The following is a 21,964-nucleotide window of genomic DNA, read 5'->3' on the forward strand; positions in this document are numbered from 1 at the left end:
TAGACACAGAATATTTCACTTCAAGTTACCTGCCTCATACAACAACACATGCTCACGTCCTTTTGAAGTGACCTTGTAAACAGGAGGGTGTTCCCTTGCATGCAAAAGTAATTCACATCCATTAGCTGCATCTGGCAAGGTGAGAAAAAGTCACCCAACAGCATATAGTCCACAGCTGGCCTACATGAGAAATCTGCCAGTTTACATATACGTACATGTGTGTGTCAATGCAGGTATTTTATGTAAGAGTTTTTTAAAATCAGTATTGCATATTTTACCACTTCATGACCACACTGTAAGTTAACTGTGACAGGGTTGGATGCCTGGGACATTTTGAAGGCTGGAAATTCTTGTATACTTTCCCCAGCAGGTTTAAAAAACAAACCACACAGAAGTAACAATTATAAATATACAACTTTAAAAAATTTCTGTTAAAGATTTATTGCAATAATACAATAAAATTTAGAAAAAAAACCATTTGTGTTTAGTTACATCTAGTTCGGAAGTTGCAGAGAGAGAGGCCCAGAGTTTTTGCAGGTGACTAGCAACCGTTAGATACCCCATCTGTGACCCTTCAAAGGCACCTGATTTTCAACAGAGGGATGGGCTCTCAAAATCAGGCCCTTCCTTGGCAGCTCAAATTTGCCACACCAGATCACTGGTCACGGACAAAAGTCACGGCCTAAGTTGAAATTCCTGCATTCATGCTACGCAAATTGTTTTGTAAACTCTCAGCTGGCTGTCTTCAAATATCTGTAATTACGGATGTTCTTTCCCTCCCTCCCCCCTCCCCCAAAAAACAACCTATAAAACAAATCCTGTCAATTGCACTCAAGTTTTGGACACACACATTTTTTTCCTTAGCTACACATGTGCAAAAACACTTTTAAAAAAACACAACCTGTATTCTGTTACAAAAACATTTCTCGAAAGGACCTATCCCAATGCATTTTAACATCCTTGCAATGCCTTTGTGCACTTTCAGAATATTACATGGTTGCAAATAAATTATTTGGAAAACATGATGGTTGTGAAGTTAATATGGCTTAAAAAGGTGTCTGTTAGTTTTGTAAAGTAAGAAAATGAAAGCATACAAAGCTGAATCATGGCCTGGCCTCTAGGGGTTTTAAGTAGCACAAAGGCAGCAATGAAAGAGCAACTGAAATGTGCTTAAAAAAAAATTTAGATGGTGGAGTCCAGTGCAAAATAACTGGGGAAACAGAAAGGGTTGTAAGACGCTAAGAGCCCAATATACAGTACTCATGAGTATGTGCTGGTTGCTCAGAACTGCAAAGAATCCGATAGCTGCAACTAAGTAAAGTGCCGTTAACTGAACGGTAACCAAAGCCGACAGTCCCCGTCCCCGGAGAGAGCCCTGGCGGTTCAGGGACGGGGGGCATAGTCCCAGTTCAGACTACAGTAGTCGAGGAGTCTTAGCTATTCTCTTAACTGTCTTGTTTCCCAAAACAAACCTAACTATTGGATTTAGACCAAAACAGTTGTAGGACTGAGGATGTCTTCATCTAACAACATATGCGCTGTTAGTATGGAGTTAAGGGTCTTTGGTTTAAAAAAAAAAGAAAAGAAAAGAAAGAAAAAAAGAAAAAAGAAAAGAAAAAAAATCTACCGACACCAAATCCCCGTCCCCAAGGCCGAAGAGAAAGAGCTGCCACATGAGACTGGGGGGCTGGGAGACGCAGTATTGAGCGGCACCCTGGCGCACACAAGCATTAGTATGCAAATTGCTTTCTCAACCCCTCCTCAGTGGAGACAGGAGGCAGCGCTGATGGGCCCTGTAGGAAGCACACGTCTCCTTTTGCTGGCCAGAGCAAAACCACCGCAAACCACTCAGCACTGAACAAGGCAGCAGGCTAAGCTGGCCCAGAGCCGGTATCTGAAACACGCACCAGGGCGCTGCCCGACGCCAGGGATGCGGCTCATGCATCACTCAGTGCAGCCTCGCAGCGCTCCACGTTACGAGCCGTGTCGCCATGGGAAAATTACAGGGAAGAGAGGCAGAAGTCTTCCATCTTGGAGGGATGGGAGGCTGCTTTTACATTAGTTTACCCCACGGAGAAGTAAAATGTTCCAACTATAAAATGTAAACCATACATTGGAAGCCTCACTGAGCAAACCCATCTTTAAGTAATACATACCCAAAGGCAGAGGAAGTGGAGGAGCACTTGTTAATGAACGCATCTGTCAGGATCACACCTCCTGCAGTTTTACAAGCAAGCCAACTGCGCTGTGAGCATTTCTGCAGTGAAATGAAATCAACTTCTTGGCATTAGGTAAACAAGAAAAAAACCCCACCATAAACATAAAATAGAATAGGGTTTAAAATGCATATAGTGTGGAGAACAAGTGACTTCATTAAACTAGCTTGAAATGAGGTTTTATAATAAGAAGTGGCAACGTGGTGTTCTGACTGACAAATATTATTGCAGCAACGCAATCCTTCTGTATCGGCGTCAAATGTGGGTCTAGCTAAGAAAATGTCCAGTGTTTCTTTGGTGTATGATATTAAGAGTAAAGAGCCTGTGTGTGCTTTGGACAGCACAACATGAAACTTCTAGACTACCGATCACTGGAAACAGCATGAAACGAACCAGTTTTCCACTGCAAAACTGGGTAAAGATCCACAACCAAATTAAAACAAGAGCAATTTGCTGTGTGAATTCCTGTCCATGCTGATTCTTTGTATTAAAAATATGGCAACAGAGATTAGAAAACATGTTAAAAATGCATAATTGTCATGTCCTGAATGAAAAAAATTTAGAAATATGCATTTTTGCATTATGCAAGACAGATTTAAAACACACAAACAAAAACCCTGTAAGGAGTTAAGAAAATGTGAACTGCATTTGCACCACTGTCCAGACTGAATATTGAGCAGCCTTCTTCCTGTACTCATTCTAATCCAAATACTCCAAAATCCGTTTCTTCTTTAGAAGGTAAAGCAGGCGGCTGCTGGGTCCTTTTTCTTCAATACTCAACAATGCAGACAGAACCAAGACACAAAGTGCCGTCACAGAATCAGTCAGAAGTACGTAGCTAGCTAATTTACAAAATGGTACTGTCACAGTCATCTTGGGTAAATAAAAAGGTTTTTCTGGTTTACAAAATCAAAGTCTGACCTTTTCTTTGTTCCAGGCACTACTTAACTGAATATGTAAGGTTTACTACAGTATTGTCAGGGAGGGATTCCTTCCACAAATCCTATGATCCTTTTCCCATGCTCATTAACGATGTCCAGTGTACGCCTTAAACCATGAGGTCACCGACGCAGCAGCAGAAGAGATCATTCCACCAGCGCTGCTGCTGGCGATGGGCTGAGATACCTGCGTACTCTGACTCTGGAGCATCTCCACCTGCTGCGAGGGGATATCGCAGAACCTAGGGCTCGGCAGGTTCTCCCAGTCTGTCCCTAGATCCGTCTCTTCATCACTGACGTGCTCGTCTCCGCTCTCATCTGTTTCACCAGTGGCACTGGGATCCACAAACTCCATGGAGTCTTCAAGATCAGCACTAATTTCAAAAGGCCCAGACCTGCGAACACGGACACAATGCTGTCAGTCCTTCCAGTACAACGCGAGAGAGGGAACGTCACCTCACTGGTATGAGTCCCAGGCATGCCAAAGCAGCCTGGTGTGTGTGTCATGCCTATAGTAATTAAAACCTCTGTGTTTATCAGTTGGCAAGGAGAAATTCACTGGCTGCAGAGATAACTGTATTATGACAATGGTAGAATGAAAACAGTTGGCCAAGGAAGCGATAGCTGGGTTCCAATCCACTGAGCAGGAACGGCGGAAGAGCTGTTTTACTTTGGCAGTGGATAGTCACACACACGAGCTATTGATAATAACTCACAATTCCACGAGTGGAAATCTCAGCTTGATGTAGAACAGCTTTTATTTTTAAAACGAGCTCTGGCCATGCCAAGACTGCTGCAGCTCTGTCAGCAAGGGGGAGGGTGCAGTTCACAACTTACAGAGCTGGGCTGGCAGAATCCACTAGTGGAGACTACCCACAGCAGCACTTCCCTGTAAGCAGGACCAGGCAAACCTGCTAGTGGAACCTACCTTCAACCAGCACTTAGGGCTTTCTGCCCTTGACACCACAGGCTGCCCAAGTGCCAGTATGGGAGAACTGAAAGCACTTAAGTGCAAAGAAAAAATCTTTTTTTTACTGTGAGGGTGGTCAAACACTGGAAAAAGTTGCCCAGTGAGGTTGTGGAGTCTCCATCACTTGAGATATTCAAAACTTGTCAGGGCATGATCCTGAATAACCTGCTCTGAGAGGGAACTTGGACTAAACGAGCTCCAGAGGCCCCTGCCAACCTCAGCTGTCCTGTGACTGTGCGAGTTCTCTGCTGCCGCTGCCTGGTAGGAGAAGCAATTGCATCCTGCCCAGTCCCACAGCCTTGCACTAAAACACAGGGACCCTGGAGTCAACATCTAAGAAGTCTTCGCCGAGCATCTGCAAACAGTTTCAGCAGTCCATAACCCACAATCGGATTTTCACAGTCAGTGAAAGGTTTATCTCCTACAGCAAGCAGAGCCTCTGTCAAATTTCATTCCAAAGCACAAAGCTCCTACAGATCCTCAGTGAAACAGGAGCAAGAATTGAGCATGGATGAAAGAGTGTTTCTCCAGCCTTGTTTGGAGAAGCCTGAAACAATCATTTAGGATAGAAAATTTTAATCTAAACGATAAAAGCTTGGTAATATTACACACATCTGAAAACAGGAGCTTATAGAGGAAACTATCAGGCAACTACAAACCTAGATACCTAAAGCAAAATAAAGACAGCTGGTTGCTGCAAACTTTGCAGGCAGTTGAGAAATTAAACACTCCTCTTTCATAATGTAAAAAGGAACAGGAGCGCTGCTTTCTGGCAAAGCATTTTGCTTAACAAGGGAACATCAGAAGAGAGTCATCAGGTTTAAGGCCAGAAGGGACCATAATATCATCTACTGTGACCTCCTATATAACAACAGCCGTTAAATTCCATCCAGTTCCCCCTGTCCTGAGCCCAGTAACTTGATGAAATGGATGAAAGCATCTATTCCAGAAACTCATTGAGCCTTGACTGGGAAACATCAGGAAATGGAGAATCTCCACCTTCACTCTTGCAGATAATTAATCTGTGTTAAAAGCATATGCCTCATTTCAATTTAGCTCAGACTCTGCCTCCAATGGTGTTTACGCTCCTCTCTGCAGGACTAAGATGCCATTCAGTAGCCTCCATTTTCTTCCCCATGAAGGTGTGGAAATCAAGTCATCTCTCAATCTCATCTTTAATGAGCTAAAAGAGTTTTTAAAAGTTTAAACTTTCCCTCCCTGGCAGGTATTTTCTCCAGGGATCTTTTTACTCTTTCCCATAACCTCTTCTTTTGCTATGTGGACCCTGTAGATGCCTGTGAAGCTTGGTAACAGTCACACAGAGAAGTGAGTAGACTGTGGCACTTGGATCCTTTACAGTAACTACTTTCTAGAACATAGTTTTTCATTCGCCAGGTATTTCCTGCAATTCCCTTGCTTTCAGACAAGCAGCAGCAAGCACCTCTTTTTCCAAACTGAGCTGTGTGAGAGGGATTTGCCTCCCCTTGCCTTTGGTTCAAACCAGTCGGGATATAACCAAAGAACACAACTAAGTTCTGAGAGACATGAATTCAGTTCATCTTAGTGGCACTGCAGGCTTTTAAATAAAAGCAAGAACAAGGTCAAAAAGTAAATGTCAGAACACGTACGTGTTTGAGGGGGATAAAGCAGTCCTCAGATCTAACTAATATCTAGAGACTGTCCCAGGCACAAGTCACTTGTGACTGGACTATCACGAGAGGAAATCAATGCTGCTAGCTTTTTTTATACCTAAGCTGTAATAAAATGAATATTAGACCTGGTGCATGCAGCCTGCAGTAACGGGTGTTCTTTACATTGCCTACTAAATTAACTGAAAAGTTGTCTTTAATCTTAATTTACATAAAAATTAGTATTATTGGAAGAGCGGACTTTGGCCTATGGGGCTCACTGATCAGAGGTATTTTGTGCAAGCCTTACCCAGTATTAGTTTTAGGGTTTATACTACTGGATGCTCTTAGATATTTATACATTGGCAAGATGTGATTACAGTCGTATCTGGCACACAAAGAGACTGCCTGGGGCGTGTGTTGCTGTCATCCAGAGGAAAGGAGTTCCTGTTTCTGGGCCCAGAGCAAACATCAAGTCCATAAAGTTAGTCACAAATTCTCCAGCTGAGCCTGCCGTATGCAGAAGTACAGTGTACAGAGATCTCTGAAATCTAATTTCTCACTAAGATCCTATTTTCTGCCCTCTCCTGTCTTCTTGCAACCACCCTGATTTCTGATGTGCTGGGGAGGACTCATCCATAGGTGCAGCAAAAGGGGAGGATTTCCCACATAAATAACAAGGCAAATGCATAACTCCAAAAGCAATTCAGTCACAGGGGCATCAATACTGCTCTTCTTACCTGCCCAAGTTCTCAGTGTCTGGGCTGACCAGGTACATAAGGTTCCTGAGCGTATGCAGTGGGTGCAACAGATCTAAATTTACATGCTACCAAGGGGAAGGCAAGAAAAAAAGACATCATCAGTTACTGGAGGAAACCTGCAGTCACAGTTCATATTTTAAAAGCTATTTAAAGAATCCAAATGTACATTCATCCTACCTGAGAGAAACAAAGGTGAAGGATATTAGCATTCAGCTTCTTCACTGCCCGCATGAACCTGTGTCTGCTGAGATTCTCTCCACAGAACTCGCTGTTGAAAGACCGCATGCACACACACACACACGTGTGCACATACACACACACAGAGCAAAACACTATGAAAATGCACTGACTGAAGACATCAGCATTTTGCAGCCTGGCTTCTTAACATACCATGGAGTAAACATTCTTGTAGTGAGCACTTGTTTAAATTGTACAGCCAGTTTTAGCGTGCTCAGGAGATGAGTGTTTTTCACCTTGTAGGATTGTTAGCATTTCCCCAACAAGCCCTGCTTGCCCTAGTCTCGCTGATTTCTACAGGGCAAGTGATCTGAACAGCATGCAGACTCAGAAAGGTCTGTTGCAGCCAAACTATTTTGGCTCTCCTTTTAAATCTCAGTTCATATCCTGTTCCAAATCCTTTCCTTCTGAGGAGACTGAGCACCCAAATCATAAGATAAAAATCTACCGTGATCCCGTACAACTTTTGCGCCCTCGCTTGGGCAACTGTTGTTCTAAACACTTGAAGAATCTCAACAGCAGAGCTGAGACCCCTGAAAGACTGACCAAGTCCACAGCTTCCTCAGTACTTCTGTACAGATCCCATCTGCTCTACATAGACATTAAAAACCTAATTTTTTTTCATCACAGCTGGAGTTTACAGGATACACTCCCAGACGTCTGGCAGGCAGCTATGTTCCCCACTGGTGTTCTATCCCAAAGAGAATTACATTGCTGTTATATTATAAAGCCTTGTTCTACAGCTCTTAATCATTACTATTAGATCATATATGTAGTGGAGCTATTCAAGATGACTAAGAGTTGCTGAACTGGGCTGGGATTTTGTAAAGCACAGTAGGGTCTCATAAAATGAAAAGTGCTATTCATGCACTGTCATATTTCATTCCCAGTTTGAGGAGGCTGATTATGTCTAGTAATAAGCTATCAATTTGAGGAGGCTGATTATGTCTAGTAATACGTTATCATTCTGAATGATGATGGTTGCTCTAGGCTCTCAGGAGGTAAAAAGGAGGGAGGGACTATTAATTGTGATCTAAAATTCTACCAGCCCTCCCCCCAAAATTAAACAGCACAGAAAGCCATGAGCCATCAACCATTACCATAAAAGCTGTTTCAAGTAATGACATGTTCACAAAACCAAATCAAATCAAGATCAGTCAAAACTGGTCACTGATTCATCATCTTTGAGGCTTGCAATTACTTGCCTGTTACAGAGCTTCTTCGGAAGATTTACATCAAGTATGAGAGATAAAGTGTTAACGAGCTGAGTTGCATAGCACAATGCAGCACTGATGGTATAAGCAGGGTTATTATGTTCCATATCTAAAAGAAATAAAAGCATCACAAAAGTCTCATTTTATATGAAGCCTCAGTGGGTGTGTTAATGTGTTACTGAAGTCTGCTCTGGAAAATGTCATTTGTCAGTATTGAGAACTGCCTGAATCCAGTAATCATTTACAGTTAAGTCTGTCAGAAGCCAGCAGAAAATAGTAATTCTTGGAATTCCTGTTAAATCTATGGCATGTGAACCATGTCAAAGCTGTGCATAATTGACTTTATTTCTCTGTGACATTGCCCCAATAAGCATTTCCTGCAAGAGAGGTTTTCAATGGACTGATCCCTTTTCTTTATTTCTAACTTAGGTTCATCCAGCTGAGAACGAATGGATTGAGCTATCAGTCCCCAGTGCCTTCTGCTGGCATCCAAGGCTACAAGTTCTACATCTTCTGGAATATCCCAGATGCCTAATGAGACCTTAATTCTTACCTGGTCCTTGTGTAGTTTTCTTCTCTTCCACCCAATTGTAATATGCTGAATAGTCTCCATTATTAGGAAGGGTTATCCAAGGCCCTGTGATACCAATGCTGGTGTCCCCATTATGGTCATCACACACCCATCTTCCAGAGAGATAAGTGGTTCTCCTGGCTTCCGCGAGCTTGCTCACAGTGCTAGAGGTCATAGCATTGTCACTCTCAGTAGACACATCTGCAGGATCTCTGTAGCACCCAAAGAATAACAGAGGGTTTTAAAAGAAGTTTTTAAAATATAATCAGTAACGTACTTGGCTAGACTTCACAGAGATTGAAATGCTTGTATAAACACTCCTGCAAAACTCCTCCTTACCAAAACTGTTTTACTTTGTTCTGAGATTAATTACCTATTTTAAGAGAGCTTAATGTTGGACACATGCCTCAGATCTCTCAGTGGGGAGATACTAGTACCTCCAGATCCTTCTATCCTGGACCTCATTCTTTGGGAAGGATGCCTTTGGGAAACACCTCCTCCTCTCCAGAGACGCTAAGGGAGCCAGAGAACCTAGCTTAGACTTACGTGACTCACTTCTGAGTGTCTAAAGCTAAGCAAAATGAGTCCAAAAGAATAAGTCTTCTGTACCTCATGCTTGTCTTTACTTCTTCAATGGGAAATATGACTGACGTTAGCTCCAGGATGTGTGTCCGGCGAAGATTTGCCAGATGTTCATGCTGGGTTTTCAAGTCATAGGTTTTTTTCTCTACCAAGTCTTCCCACCTGCGGTTATGCCGCTGGATCTTCTCTTTCTTCTCCTGATGCCGCTGAGCCCTGCGATAATGCTTCTGGTTCTCCTCTTTAATTCTCAGAAGACCCTCTGTGTCTGTGAAAACAACAGCAGATGTTAGCCTTGGAAAAGGAGCTGTAATGTGCTTGTGATAAGCTTGAGAAAAGCTTTACTAACATTTACAGAAAATGAGATCTATAGCAGCTTAAAAAAAGACCCTGTTTCACTATTAACAGTTTCCAACTGCTAAATGATACAACTTTTTAATCTTTTCTGAAGATCTACAAAGAGACTGAAATTGGGATTAGTTTTTCCATATCTTCTATGCAGCTGTTTTTGGATTTGAAACAGAGAAGCCAAGATTTCATAGTTTAATTAAACTTCTAGGGTAGTCGTCATGACAGAAATAACTTGAATGTACATCTCTGCGTGGTCTTGGCCAAAAAGGCATGCGTTGCTTGCAGCCAAAATCAATGCAGATAACATCTCGATCCACAATTTCTGGCACCACTGCTTCTTTTATTGTATGTTACTTGGGCTTTGCAGTCATGTATGTGCTCTTAAAGCACTTGGATCCCAACAGTGCATCTTCTTATTACCACAAGGGAATACCAGCCACCTCCATTCCCAGTCACAAAACGACAAATGCACTCCTGCACTGAAAGTCTCACTGACAGCAACTGCCTGAATTTACTCCACGCATTAGGCAAACTAAGGCTTGGAAAAATACCCTTCAAGAGCATCTGCTGATCTGCCTATTAAATAAGTCACTGCAGTAAAGCTTCCACAAACACAGGGTACTGGATAGAGTGGTTAACCATCTCAGTCTTTCAAAAGCACAGAAAAATAATTCTTATACACTGCCTCCAAACACATGTCTAGAAATCTTTATGTACTCTAGCTTGAATGAGAGTCCCAATCTACTAGCCACCCAGTTTCAGTTCTTATTACTGAACAGTGTTAGTCAGGTTCCATTACACAAAGACAGACTATTCACTTTCCTGTAATCAAGCAGTGGGATAACTGTCCCTTGCACAGAAGGGAAGCACTAAGCCCAGACATTGTTTTGCTGATAAATTTTGATTGCAAGGCACATATGAGACCAGAGCTACAACAGGGATTCTCCATGGCATCTGCTACTGAAAGAAGCTACATTTTATACTATTAAAAAGAAAACTGAGAAAATATCTAAGGAAAGACAGCTGCCCTAACCAACATATTTAGACAGCTGCATTTCACAAAGTGAGAGAACAAAACATAACGGCTGCATCTGAAGAATGGGATCCAAGAGTGATTCCCATCCCCAGGTACGTGCCCAGCCACATTCTGCCAGCTAGCCCTGGTTTTCACTGGCAGAAGTGGAACTGCACAGCACTCCGGCTCGTCCCTGGTCCGGAAATGTGGGAGACCAGGACTGCGGGGTACCCTGCAGCGTGCACCTGCCCCCACAGACACAAAGGGCACTTTCTCTGAACATGAGAAATTGTTTCTACTGCTTTACCTGATCTGTTGTGGCCCATTAAAATTAATAATTGCATCCATATATCCCAAACTCTCCCTTTGCATAAAGAATAGTAGACAAAGAAGAAAAATGTCAATTTATTCAATTTCCACATTCATGCTGCACTTGGAAGGCTACTTTTTTTCTGCCGAATGCAACTCCCTTTTCTGCAGGGCCAACAGCAATGAAAAGCAGGGGAGAACACACCAAACATGCTGCTGCTTTGATTAAAAAATTGTCCACAGCAGTATTTTAGGTACCACTATGCTCCACACATTTACATTGCCTGATAAATGCGAGCACATGCATGCTCCTCTGTGCCCACTATAGAGCTACGCCAGATGTTTGCAGAATTCTCTCCCTGAATTGTTCCCTGCAGATAGAAGGCAGTCACACACATTTTAAAACCTTATTTTAAGATGCACCAATTACTGAGGTATCCAAGAGGGTCAAAGGCATAAGCAGGAGCCCAACATTCTAGAAATGTTTTTACTTCAGAAAACTAAACTGTGCCATATTCAAAAGAAAAGAAACAACCTATTCATATTGTCTAATATGGTCTCTCTCCTAAGAGAACCACACTGGATTCCTGACCTGCTGACTACTTGTTGCAAGAGTTCATTTAGGGTCTATCTGCAAGAGCAGTTTTCGAGTAACTGAGCTAATGAGACGACAGTTTGGTGAGGCAATAGCTATGTCAATTCATGGGTTAAATCTAAGCAGGTTCTCTGCAAACCAGATGATGAGTAAAAGCAGCTGAAGATTAAAAGCATTTGTGTATTAATACATTTCACAGAATAACAGAAATGTATAGGAACTCCCCTCCCCCTTCCCTCCCCTGCAGAAGCTCAAATACATCTTCATCATTCACAATACACTTGTCCAGCCCTTTAGAAACCTCCAGTGAGGGAACTCCACAACATCACTACACAGTTGGTCCCACCGTTTTTCCTCTGTCAGAGCTGGATTTTGGGAAAAGGTGATTAAATTCCTCACTCAAAGTCACACTGATTTCCTCTTGTCCTTCCTTCAGTGGCTAAAGAGACCAGGCAATTATTATCCCCTTTGTAATAATCTTCTACTCATTGAAAAGCTGCTTTTCTTCAGCTTCCTCTTTTCTAAACCAAACAAGCATCAATTTTCTTATTCATTCTCTGTTTTTTATTCCTAACGTTTTCTTCTGGACTTTCTCCAGTTGACTTGTATCTTTCTTAAATTGCTCAAACTGGATTACAGACTCCCACTGAAGCATCACCAATGCCAGGCATGGCAGGATAAGTGCTTCTATTTTGGATGCAATGCTTGTGTTAGTATAACTCAGAATGAGGTCTGAACTTTTCTGTAGCAGTGTTAGATTGGTAATTTATATTTTGTTTGTGACTTCTCAGATCCTTTCCTGTTAAACTCTACCAGCTTTCCCCACTTTGTGTTTATATATGTTTCTTTCCGAAACAATCTGCACCTGAACTTTGTTGTTTTCAGATGATTCTGTCAATTTATCTGCATGATTCTGAATTTGACCCTGTTTTCCACAGAAATTGTATCATCATCCACCTTGGCTTCAACCATTCCACTTTCTATTCCACCACGCAAGCTATTATGGAAAACACTGAACGAAGCTGGGAGCCAAGGAGAGGTTCCTACCGAGCTCCACCTTCCTCACCTCTTCAGTTTGACAAGTATCACCACTGTTTGACTGTGGCCTTTCTAGACGTTTGTGTCAACCTTGCAGTGATTACATGCAGAGCATATTTCTTTGCTTGCCTGTGAGACAGTTTTGGGGAATCTCCAAAGGCAATGTATGTTGCACCTTCTGCTTCCTCCTTCACTAGACCACTTGACCCCCCAAGAGAAGGGGACAAGACCTATTCTTAACAAAGAGTGACATCTATTATTAATTACATTATTTTCTAGATACCTGCAGGGTGATCAGAGGTTTTTATTAGGATGACTGAGCCATCGGTTTAAGGTTGTTTCTTCCTCCACCCTTTGAAAAGAGATGCTGTTTTCACACTGTTTCCTGGGATAGCCTCTCTCCCTCATGAGATCAAGTGTTCTACAGACTACTTCAGCTTGCTCCTTAAGTACTCTAAGGTTAATCTCATAAGGTCCTGCTGACATAATCAAAATTATATTGAACTGGCTGTTTTCCTTCCTTGGCCTGCAGTCCTCTCATCATGTAAAATTTAATCTGGCTAAGCACCTGATCACATTTTCTTTGTTAGAAGATGAAGCAAAGAAGGCACTGAGTATTTTGGACTTCTCTGCCTTAACTGTTATTTACTGTCTTTCCTGTTAACTAGCAGGCTCACTCGCTCCTTCATCTTGTTCTTATTACATATTTCTTATTGTTACTATCCATGTTCCTCCTTAATTGAAAGCCACTTTGCACCTCAACCTTTCTGAGGTTATAGCTGCAAGCTTGTGCTATTCCTTTATAGGCATTCTCAGTTATATGTCTGTGCTTCCACTTACTGTATGGCTCCTCCCGAATTTCAAGTCATTACAATGCTCCTGATTCAGTCAATATGTACCTTAATGTGCTTCCTATCTTTCCTTTGTGTGCAGATTGTAAGGAGTGATGCATATTCTCTTCTGAAAGATGACACTACAAATCTCTTGTGTAAAATATTTAATGATTCTCAAAACTGAAGCTGCTGATAGCAATGCACCAGCCTATGCCATATTTCAGTGACAGTCTTGCTGAAGTAGGGTTTGAGGATTTCTAAAAAGTCATGGGTTAAAATTAATCAGTTACATGAAATTCATATTAGTTGCAGAGCTGTTTACTCCACTTTATCGAAAGGAAGTGATTAGAAACACCACACTGAAGAAAAGCAACTACAGAAACAAAGCTGAAGTCATAGGCTGCTAAGCATTTACTTTCTAAGCTGTTGCAAAACAATCCCCATTCAGCTGAATAATATGTATACCATTTGTTAATTAGAACCCAAGCATAACATGACTAAAAACACTCACTGATTGGCCTGCAAACTGACTTAAGGAATCAGAGTTTGGAAATTCACCATTTTAAAAACTAACATTCAAATTCACATCAATTGACATTTCACTCTTCAAGGCACAGAGGTTTTACATGTCACAAAAGCACAGGCATTACTCACGTCTTGTCATTTCATCATTTTCTTTGCAAATGGTCTGTTTCAGCTGTTCAATCCTCATCTTGCAAGACATTATTTTCCATCTCTGAAAAAGAATGTTCAGCAATTCTAGGGTACAAACGATTTCAAACACACTGACTAATGATTAACAGCAAAGCCAGCAGCTATAATGCAAAAGTAGCAGGATGTTCTTAATTGGATCAGACAAAAATATTTCACGTACTGTTCTGCGCATAGATGAACGCCACAAATACACTGAATGCTTACTACAAAGTGAGTTAATATAAAAAGTTATTGAAAAAATACCTAATAAGTGAAACATACTGGTGGTTTGGAGCACTCTGCTTGTAGAATCAATTTCAGTTTTCCCTACAACAGGCTTTCTGGTAAAGCACTACAACACCCCCAAGGTAAAATGTAACTTTAATCTATGATATCTAGGAATTCAGAGAGTTTAAAAACTATGGAGCACTTTGAATAACTCACCAGCTGATCAGTTATCTCCTTCCCTTCCATGGCCTTCAAAACACTAGAGAAGGAAACATAACTGAAAGTTATCTGACTATCTGGATTACATATATGTCCAAGCACAGTGCATTGGATTTTTTTTTTTTTTGAGAATTCTTATAGTTTATTTTCATTTATTGACTCGACTTACTGTTTTTGGAATTCTCTCTGTTTGGTTTTAAGATGCATCAGCCTTTCTTTCTTCTCTGAAAACCTGGAAAAAATTAAATGTTTGCCTTGATTATTTTGTACAATACTGCAGTGTTACTAAAACAGTAAAAAGACCGAAGCTTGTGGGATTCTCTAAATCTCAAATATTTGTCTTAATCTTTGGAAGTAATGGTTAAATGTATAAAACCCTTGCAGAATTCTAGAGCATCTCTCTCTCCCTCTCACCAGAATAGCAACGAAACCTCTAAACTGAGGAAATATCAGCTTGTTGTATTATCAAAACTCATTAACATTATCCTTAACTACTTGCTATTTCTAAAAGATTTATAGCTTAGCAATACTAATATTTCATAGTGTTAAGCAAAACATACATTAAAAAGCCTGTAGTCACTGGAGACATTAACAATACTGTGTCATTATATTGCACAGTCTGAATCGTGTCATTTCACAGGCTCTGCCAGTATTAATTGAATCCACTCCAGTAGTGAGAAATGCAGGTATTCACACACTATGCCCTGTATTTTCTCCCTGCCAGCCTGGTAGGGTCTGGCACTTTATTTGGTATTGGTTCCAAACTGGACAATAATCTCTCACTAATTTTACATGACATCCAAATCTTGCTTATATCAGAAACAGTAATAAGTTGTACTGTCTGCTACTTATGTCTACTAGGCACAAATCCACGACCCAAACGCCAGCTTCAGTTCTGCTTCATTGGATGTCTGGGGTATGGGAACTGCAAAGAACCGATCAGAAGGGAAATTTTTTACATTCATCATCCTGTGTTGTCATCCTTTGACTATGGAACAGCCGTGCTCTGCTCACCTCCACGTTCCAGCACACATTGAGAAACACACTTAAAGAAAATAGGTACAAACAACGTACGTATGCACAACGTAGCACAGAATTACAGTGAAGCATAAAATCACAAAGCTAACTGTAAGAGGTAAATAGCAAGAGAGACAGCCAAGAGTGTTAGACAATATAAAAAAATAGCAAATGTACTTTGTGTTCTGACAGGATACGGCCTCTCAACTTTCCTTCATGCCTGCCATGTTACAATACCATCCTGACCCACACCTCAGAAGTGTGTCTAGGGGTTAGTCCAGGTATGAAAAAAGAATTCATTATATGTCCCCCTGGAACATGTAGAATCCACATTTGCATCTTAGCAGAGATCTAACGTTTCACATACAACCAACTCCTTTATTTCACAGATATTTAAGCTATTCTTTGTAAAGAATTATACAGTAAGCCTTGACAGGATGGCATCCGGGACCTCTTTCTATGTTCAACTCTCTGGGTTTGATTTCAGGTAAAACACCAAAATGATTCATTTCTTTCCCCAAAGTGCTGAAATCTGAAAGCTTGGAGACTAACTTTGGGTTTATAAAGTGAGTAATCACCCTTCCAAGATGACAACAGCACTAAAATGACAACAAAACTTCTGGTTGCTGCCTTCTTAGTCAACCAAAAATACCTGCCTTCCTTCCGAAACATAACACAATACCAGTGCAGGTGCCGGTACAAAAGCCAGAGGCAACGCGTGAGCCTGAGGAATGTGGTGCAACTGGAGTCCAGCTGCTCAACCCAGCCCGTTCATTCTTCCCATGTGTCCTCACTCCACCAGTCATCGTGGAAATGACACCAACGCGTTGTACGAGACCCGTGTTTACCACGGGGCAATGCACACCTACTGTACCTCTGACCTTCGGCTACAACCAAAAATAACTTGGCCAAGAAACACGACGCTCAGCAGTAGTCACACAAGGAGAGCTGTGGTAATTTGGCAATTCTTGTTTTTAAAGCTGGATTAATAGGCATGGAGTCTGACTAAACCCAATTACCCAAATCATGTCCACCATATTAGGGAAAAGTTGAATGATGTGTCAAATCTTTGGGACTAAATTAAGTTCTTACCAGTGAGGGAAGATAACAATATTTGTGAAAGCCTGCAAAAATTACAACTCACCACACCACTTCGGCAACTATATCAAACAGCTCTTACAAACTTCTTCAGCAGGTTTCTCTGAAGCAAACATTTCCATTTCTTTATATAGCTCTAGTTTTAATTGCATTGCATCATGTAACTAATTTTTCTATATATATCTTCAGCCTTTCAATTTAGCAAGAAACAAATGTGGCTTTGGATGAACTATTAACGATATGCCCCTAAAATGTAAACTGAGAGAAGCAGAGAATTTAGTATCTCAAATTAGCCACTGAATATTTCTTCATCCTCAATCTTATTACATTAACCTTAGATTTTCTGTGGTCACCTGGCGTGTTCATAATTAGAGAGAAGTAACCAGGAAGAAGCACTTCCTAATCTACAGAAACTGATTAATGCTGAAAGAGCCGAGGATAGAAACAGCTGAATCCATTACTGTATCTATTGCCTATAGTAAAACCCCACGCCACAAAAAGTCCCTGTTCCTAACCATAAACCATAACACACAGAAATCAGACAGGCTTAGATATCACAATCACATTGTCTTTGACTTTTACCATCTGCAAACATATAAAGTGAAGCAATGCATATGTTACAAACATACTCCGAGAATTTATGCATTTGAGAGGCAACTAAACTTCCGGGGAGGAAAAAAAAAGTAGTCTCCACGCTGAAACTAACATCAAGAAGCTGGCCTGAATCTGAACATACAACGTATCGCTAATGAAAAGCATAGTGGTGATTACTTTACTGGAGGACTTCCGGAATACTCATGCTTAATTGTAGCTGTATTTCAATAATTAATCTTAACAGCTCCTCAGTCTTTCCCCTTCCCCCCCCCTCACAGATATGGGCTGTGATTTTTGTCAGACATGAGCATAACTTGAATCTCACTGTAGTTTTTTTTAACAATTAGCATGTAAAACAGTCCACCGAAAAGAAATCTGAAATAATTCTTACTGCTAGAACATATGTTTATCTTCCTAGAAGGAAAAGTCACAAGGAAATTCTAAAAATAACACACCACTGGATACAACTGGTTATGCTCTCTTTCTTTACTTTTCACAAGAGACAGATAACCCCCCCAACCCTGTAACACATCAAAAAGACAAATGGGAGGCACAGGCGTCCCTATACGCTTCCCCATTCTGAAGCTGAATTTCTCACACCATGCTGATAACCAACATATACAGAAAAGCCCTTGCAATGATCCTCTTGGCCTTGGGCAGTACTAACCATCACGCTGATATAAAATTAACCTAGGTACTACTAAAAGGCATAAAGTAAACAAATAAATAATGGTGACAGTAAACACAACCTGAAATCTAAGCCAGCTTACTGCAGCTGTCCCTAAATGACTCTGCCATAGTATGTGGTCACAGTTTAAAGAATTTGTCCATCTCTACGCTCACATTACAAGAAAGGTTCATAGGAACTCACCACTAGTTGCCTACAATGAGGAAAAAAAGAAAACTGACCTCAGAAATGCATGGAGATGCCCAAAGAAAGACTATTTCTCTCTCACCTTAATGTCAGTCATTGCAAGTATTAATTATACAATGCAGATAAAACATTTCAAACACAGTTTCAAAAACAAATCATGCCATTATCTTTGAAAGAAGAGCACCTACAAGAAATCCAAGATTTACGCAGCTTTGTCCATGCACTGCGCTTTCCTGCTGCAAGTGAGCACATTTATGTTAACGCTATTTTAACTCATGAACATGAAGTTGCTACATGGTGGTTCTGTTTTCAAAGAACTGTACTGCTTGCTCGGGAAGGCTTTGAGAAATTTTGAGAACAGGGTGGCTCCCCAGAATGGAGGCTGGTAGAAGAACAGAATAGCGGAGTGATCCTCATAGATGGCAACCAGAGACCAGAGAGAAAAAAAAAAAAAAAAAAGAAAGAGAAACACAACTTAAATGTCCTGTCCATTTTCAAGCCCAAGAGGAATGGGGCAGTTAAAGCACCTTATGGTTGCTTTTTTCTAATGGGTAGGGAAATTTCATAACAGTTGGTTAATACAAAATGGCCGTGGTTCCACTATAATGAGGACTACAACTGAATTTCTGTAATTAAAAGCCTGATGTGTGTCCAAAATCTTAATGTTAAGAAAAGAGTAGGCAAAAATACTTGGGTTCATGTTCTAAATTCTAAACACATTTTTTTTCATGGAAGCTGCAGATAACCCCAAGCCATCTTACACAAACACAAATTTTCCTTCTATTTTAAAAAGACTAAAATACAGTTTGTGGCTCTGAGACAGTCCTTCATGTAAAAAAAGAAAACCCATAAAGTGGCAGACTAAGGCTGCAGTTTTACAAGCTGACTCATACCGGCTGACCCCTTATGCCCACACAAAGTCCCACTGACTTTAATAAAATTCAGCAAGGCTTTAGGGCCCACTCACATGAACTAGTTTACAGATCACGACATGAGCAGACATTCTATGTTTTGGTTATGCTTAAAAAAGTCAAACTTATTTAAATGTGAGACCACACATCACTGTCCAATCATACACATTCTGTACACCCAAAGAAAAAGTTCATGGTAGGAAAATACCTTCAGTAACTTAGCAAGTAATTGCCTGAATCTGTTGCAGGAAACCAAGGCAGTAAGAAAGGAACAGTTGCTTCCTCGGCTATTATATTTGGCACAAGGATGCTAAGTGTGTTTGTTGTAAGGACCCTAACATACAACACACTGTTTACCACCTTCCCAAAACAGTTTGAAAAATCACTCTCAACAGCTGTTAATGAAGCTGCAAATAAAGGACCATAAACACGGCAGAGATATATCAGCCAAAAATCAGAGCTATTCTTGAGACAGTACTGTGCATCTCAGATGGACGTGCTGTAAACGTGAGCCAGCCTCGCAGTCGAAAGTGAGCTACAGAGAGGTGATCAGCATCTGAATCATATAATGAGAACATTTGTTTATTGGCATATTTCTTATTTAGCAGCCCTCCTATGGAGCTAAGTCCTTGCAAAAAAGAGCAAGAAAGTGTGTGATTAACTGAAGTGGAATATTTTCGTAATTCTAAACAGGCCACACATATACAGATACGAATTATCCGTATAAGGATACAGGCCACACTTACTTATACGGATAGAAAAGAAAGGTGGTACTTTCTCACATGCTTTCCTGATTTTGTTTAATGACTTAAAAGCCTACTGGTTCACCATATGCTGCTGAAAACGCATGTGCTTTTTAAGTATCCTACTACAGGGCTTTTTTTCTTTTTTCTTTTTTTTTTTTTTTTTTGCCCCTAACTGTCTGAAGCTGTCCCCAGTTTGTTGATTACACCAAAACAGACCAGCCTGCTGACAACAGCACCTGATTAAGCGAGACATGGGGGACTGCAGGATCCAAACTTTTTTTTTTCCGGTTATTATTAAGTAACACGTTTTTATCCCTCACTGGGTGAGTCAGAGCTACGCTGATGAAGACCGCACGTGATCCCCAGCCTGTCTCTGACCTCCTCGCACCAACCTAGGGCAGCGTAAAACCCTGGATCTGCCTAAGGGAGGAGGATTAGCGTGAAGAATCACGCCTCTTCCCGAGGGCCGTTTTTAAAGGTTTTGTACAGCGTGTGCGCGGAACAACCCCGCCGGCCCCAGTTCCTGCCACCTCCTCCACCGTCCCCGCCAGCGGGGGATGCGGCGGGCATTAACTATATGTGTATTTTTAGGTTATTTCTCTGCCTATTCCGGCGAGGCTGAGCAGCCGGGCTGCCTCCGGCGCACCCGCGCTCAAACAAAGCGGCAACTCGATAAACTTCGGGGCTCTCCACAGCCCCGGCGCCGCGCCGACCGACCGACCGAGCCGGCCCCGGGTCGCCCCGCAGCGGGGCGGCGGCAGCGCTCTGCCCGCGGCGAGGGCGGAGGCGACGGGGGCTCCCGCCGCCCCTGAGGGGAGCGGGGGAGGGGCAGCCCAACGGCCGCCAACCGCCGCGTGACCTCCGCGCCCCTCGCGGCGCTGCGCGCGGGGGAGGGCGGGAGGGGCGCGGGGTGGGGGGAGGGGCGCGTCCCCCCCCTCGCCCAGGTACCTCTCGGAGTCGCGGCCGTCGAAGAAGACGAAGTCGCCGCTCTGGACGCACTTGGCGCAGGTGAGGCGGCGGCGCGTGGTGTTGCAGAGCGGGCAGCGCTCCACCGCCACGTACAGCCCCTCGGCGTCCTCCTCCGCGCCCCGCAGCGCCGCGGCCCCGCCGCCGCCGCCCTGCCCGCCGGGCTGCGGCCGGCTGCCGCTGGGAGACGCCATGATGGGCTCGCGGCGCCGCGGGTCACGTGGGACTTTGTTTTCCAGCAGGGGCATTGTGGGTAGCGGCGCCCGGCCGCCGCCGAGGCCGCGGCCCTCCCCTGCCGCCCCGCTGCCCCCAGAGCCCGAGCGAGAAGCCTGGAGCAGGCCGCAGCGGCTCTTCGCAGATCTGTCGTCTTGCCCGATGCAGTCTGCGTTAATTGGTTTTGTGTCTCGCTTCCTGGGCTGAGGGGCGTTTGGGTCCCACCGCGCCTCTCCTGTGTCACACCCCAACAGGGATGGTGTCCTCTCTCCCCAGGGTGGGACAGGACAGCAGCAGCACAGCGTTGTGGCTCCATCTGCAGTCACCATCATCGCAGGCCCAAGGGGCTATTTGCACTATAGCCAGCCACCACAAGGACTACGTATACCAATGAAAATAACCCCTTGGGCAAGTACTGACAATGATGTTAAGAACAAAAGATTTGTTTTAAAAAAAAAAAAAAAAAAAAAAAGCAACTATTGATGCACATCCTTGGAAGTGACAGGCCAATATGTTTCCTTATCCAGTCCCATGATTGAAGTCATGGAGCCAGGAGTTAAATGGGTATGAAACAGCCAGTTCCCTGTCAGAATACAATAGGAAACTAGAAGACAGGCAGTCTACACAAACCAGGAGGAAGAAAGAAAGAAAGAAAGAAAAAAAAAAGCCACCCACCCACCCCACAGCATATTGCTTCCCCTTCCCACTGTGTTTGTACTAATGTTTTGTAACACTTAAACAGCACTACATGGGTAGAACCAAGATGCTTGTTTTTTTAGACAAGAGTTACCACAGCAAACATTATCAGGAGCTTAATGAAAAGGCACAGAGGCCGGTTCTTATCTTTATGGTATTATCCATATTTTCAAAGAGCATTAACTTTACTGGTTAAATTGTATGACAAGCTCTTAATGAAAGTACAGTTCTATTTCTGAAAGAGGCTCATCTTAGATAAACCTTTTCCAAACACCCCACTAGAAATAGGTTGTTGCTTTTCACTTACAGGGATCCTTGTAACTCGAGCTTATCAGCTTTTACAGCTATAGTGCAAATAAAAGTTCAGCCCATAGCTGTGGAAAGTCTGCAGCATTAAAAACAAACAGAAAAGTAAGCCTTTGTTTAGAATAGATTTGAATGTGGAAATCCACAG

At 42.4% G+C, this 21,964-nt stretch overlaps 1 protein-coding gene across 1 annotated transcript; it reads right to left on the minus strand.

Moving 5' to 3' along the window:
* Positions 1 to 410: 410 nt before the first annotated feature.
* Positions 411 to 20,860, minus strand: ATG14 (autophagy related 14). Its single transcript, XM_026100040.2, has 10 exons — positions 20,584 to 20,860; positions 14,565 to 14,627; positions 14,393 to 14,435; positions 13,910 to 13,991; positions 9,145 to 9,382; positions 8,518 to 8,747; positions 7,956 to 8,073; positions 6,691 to 6,781; positions 6,493 to 6,578; positions 411 to 3,549 (listed from the first exon to the last, which is right to left on the minus strand). The coding sequence occupies exons 1-10, from the start codon at positions 20,847 to 20,849 to the stop codon at positions 3,243 to 3,245; spliced, it is 1,524 nt and encodes a 507-aa protein (XP_025955825.2). The 5' UTR covers positions 20,850 to 20,860; the 3' UTR covers positions 411 to 3,242.
* Positions 20,861 to 21,964: the final 1,104 nt, after the last annotated feature.

The sequence above is a fragment of the Dromaius novaehollandiae genome, chromosome 5 (genome assembly GCF_036370855.1).
Source record: "Dromaius novaehollandiae isolate bDroNov1 chromosome 5, bDroNov1.hap1, whole genome shotgun sequence".
NCBI lineage: Eukaryota > Metazoa > Chordata > Aves > Casuariiformes > Dromaiidae > Dromaius > Dromaius novaehollandiae.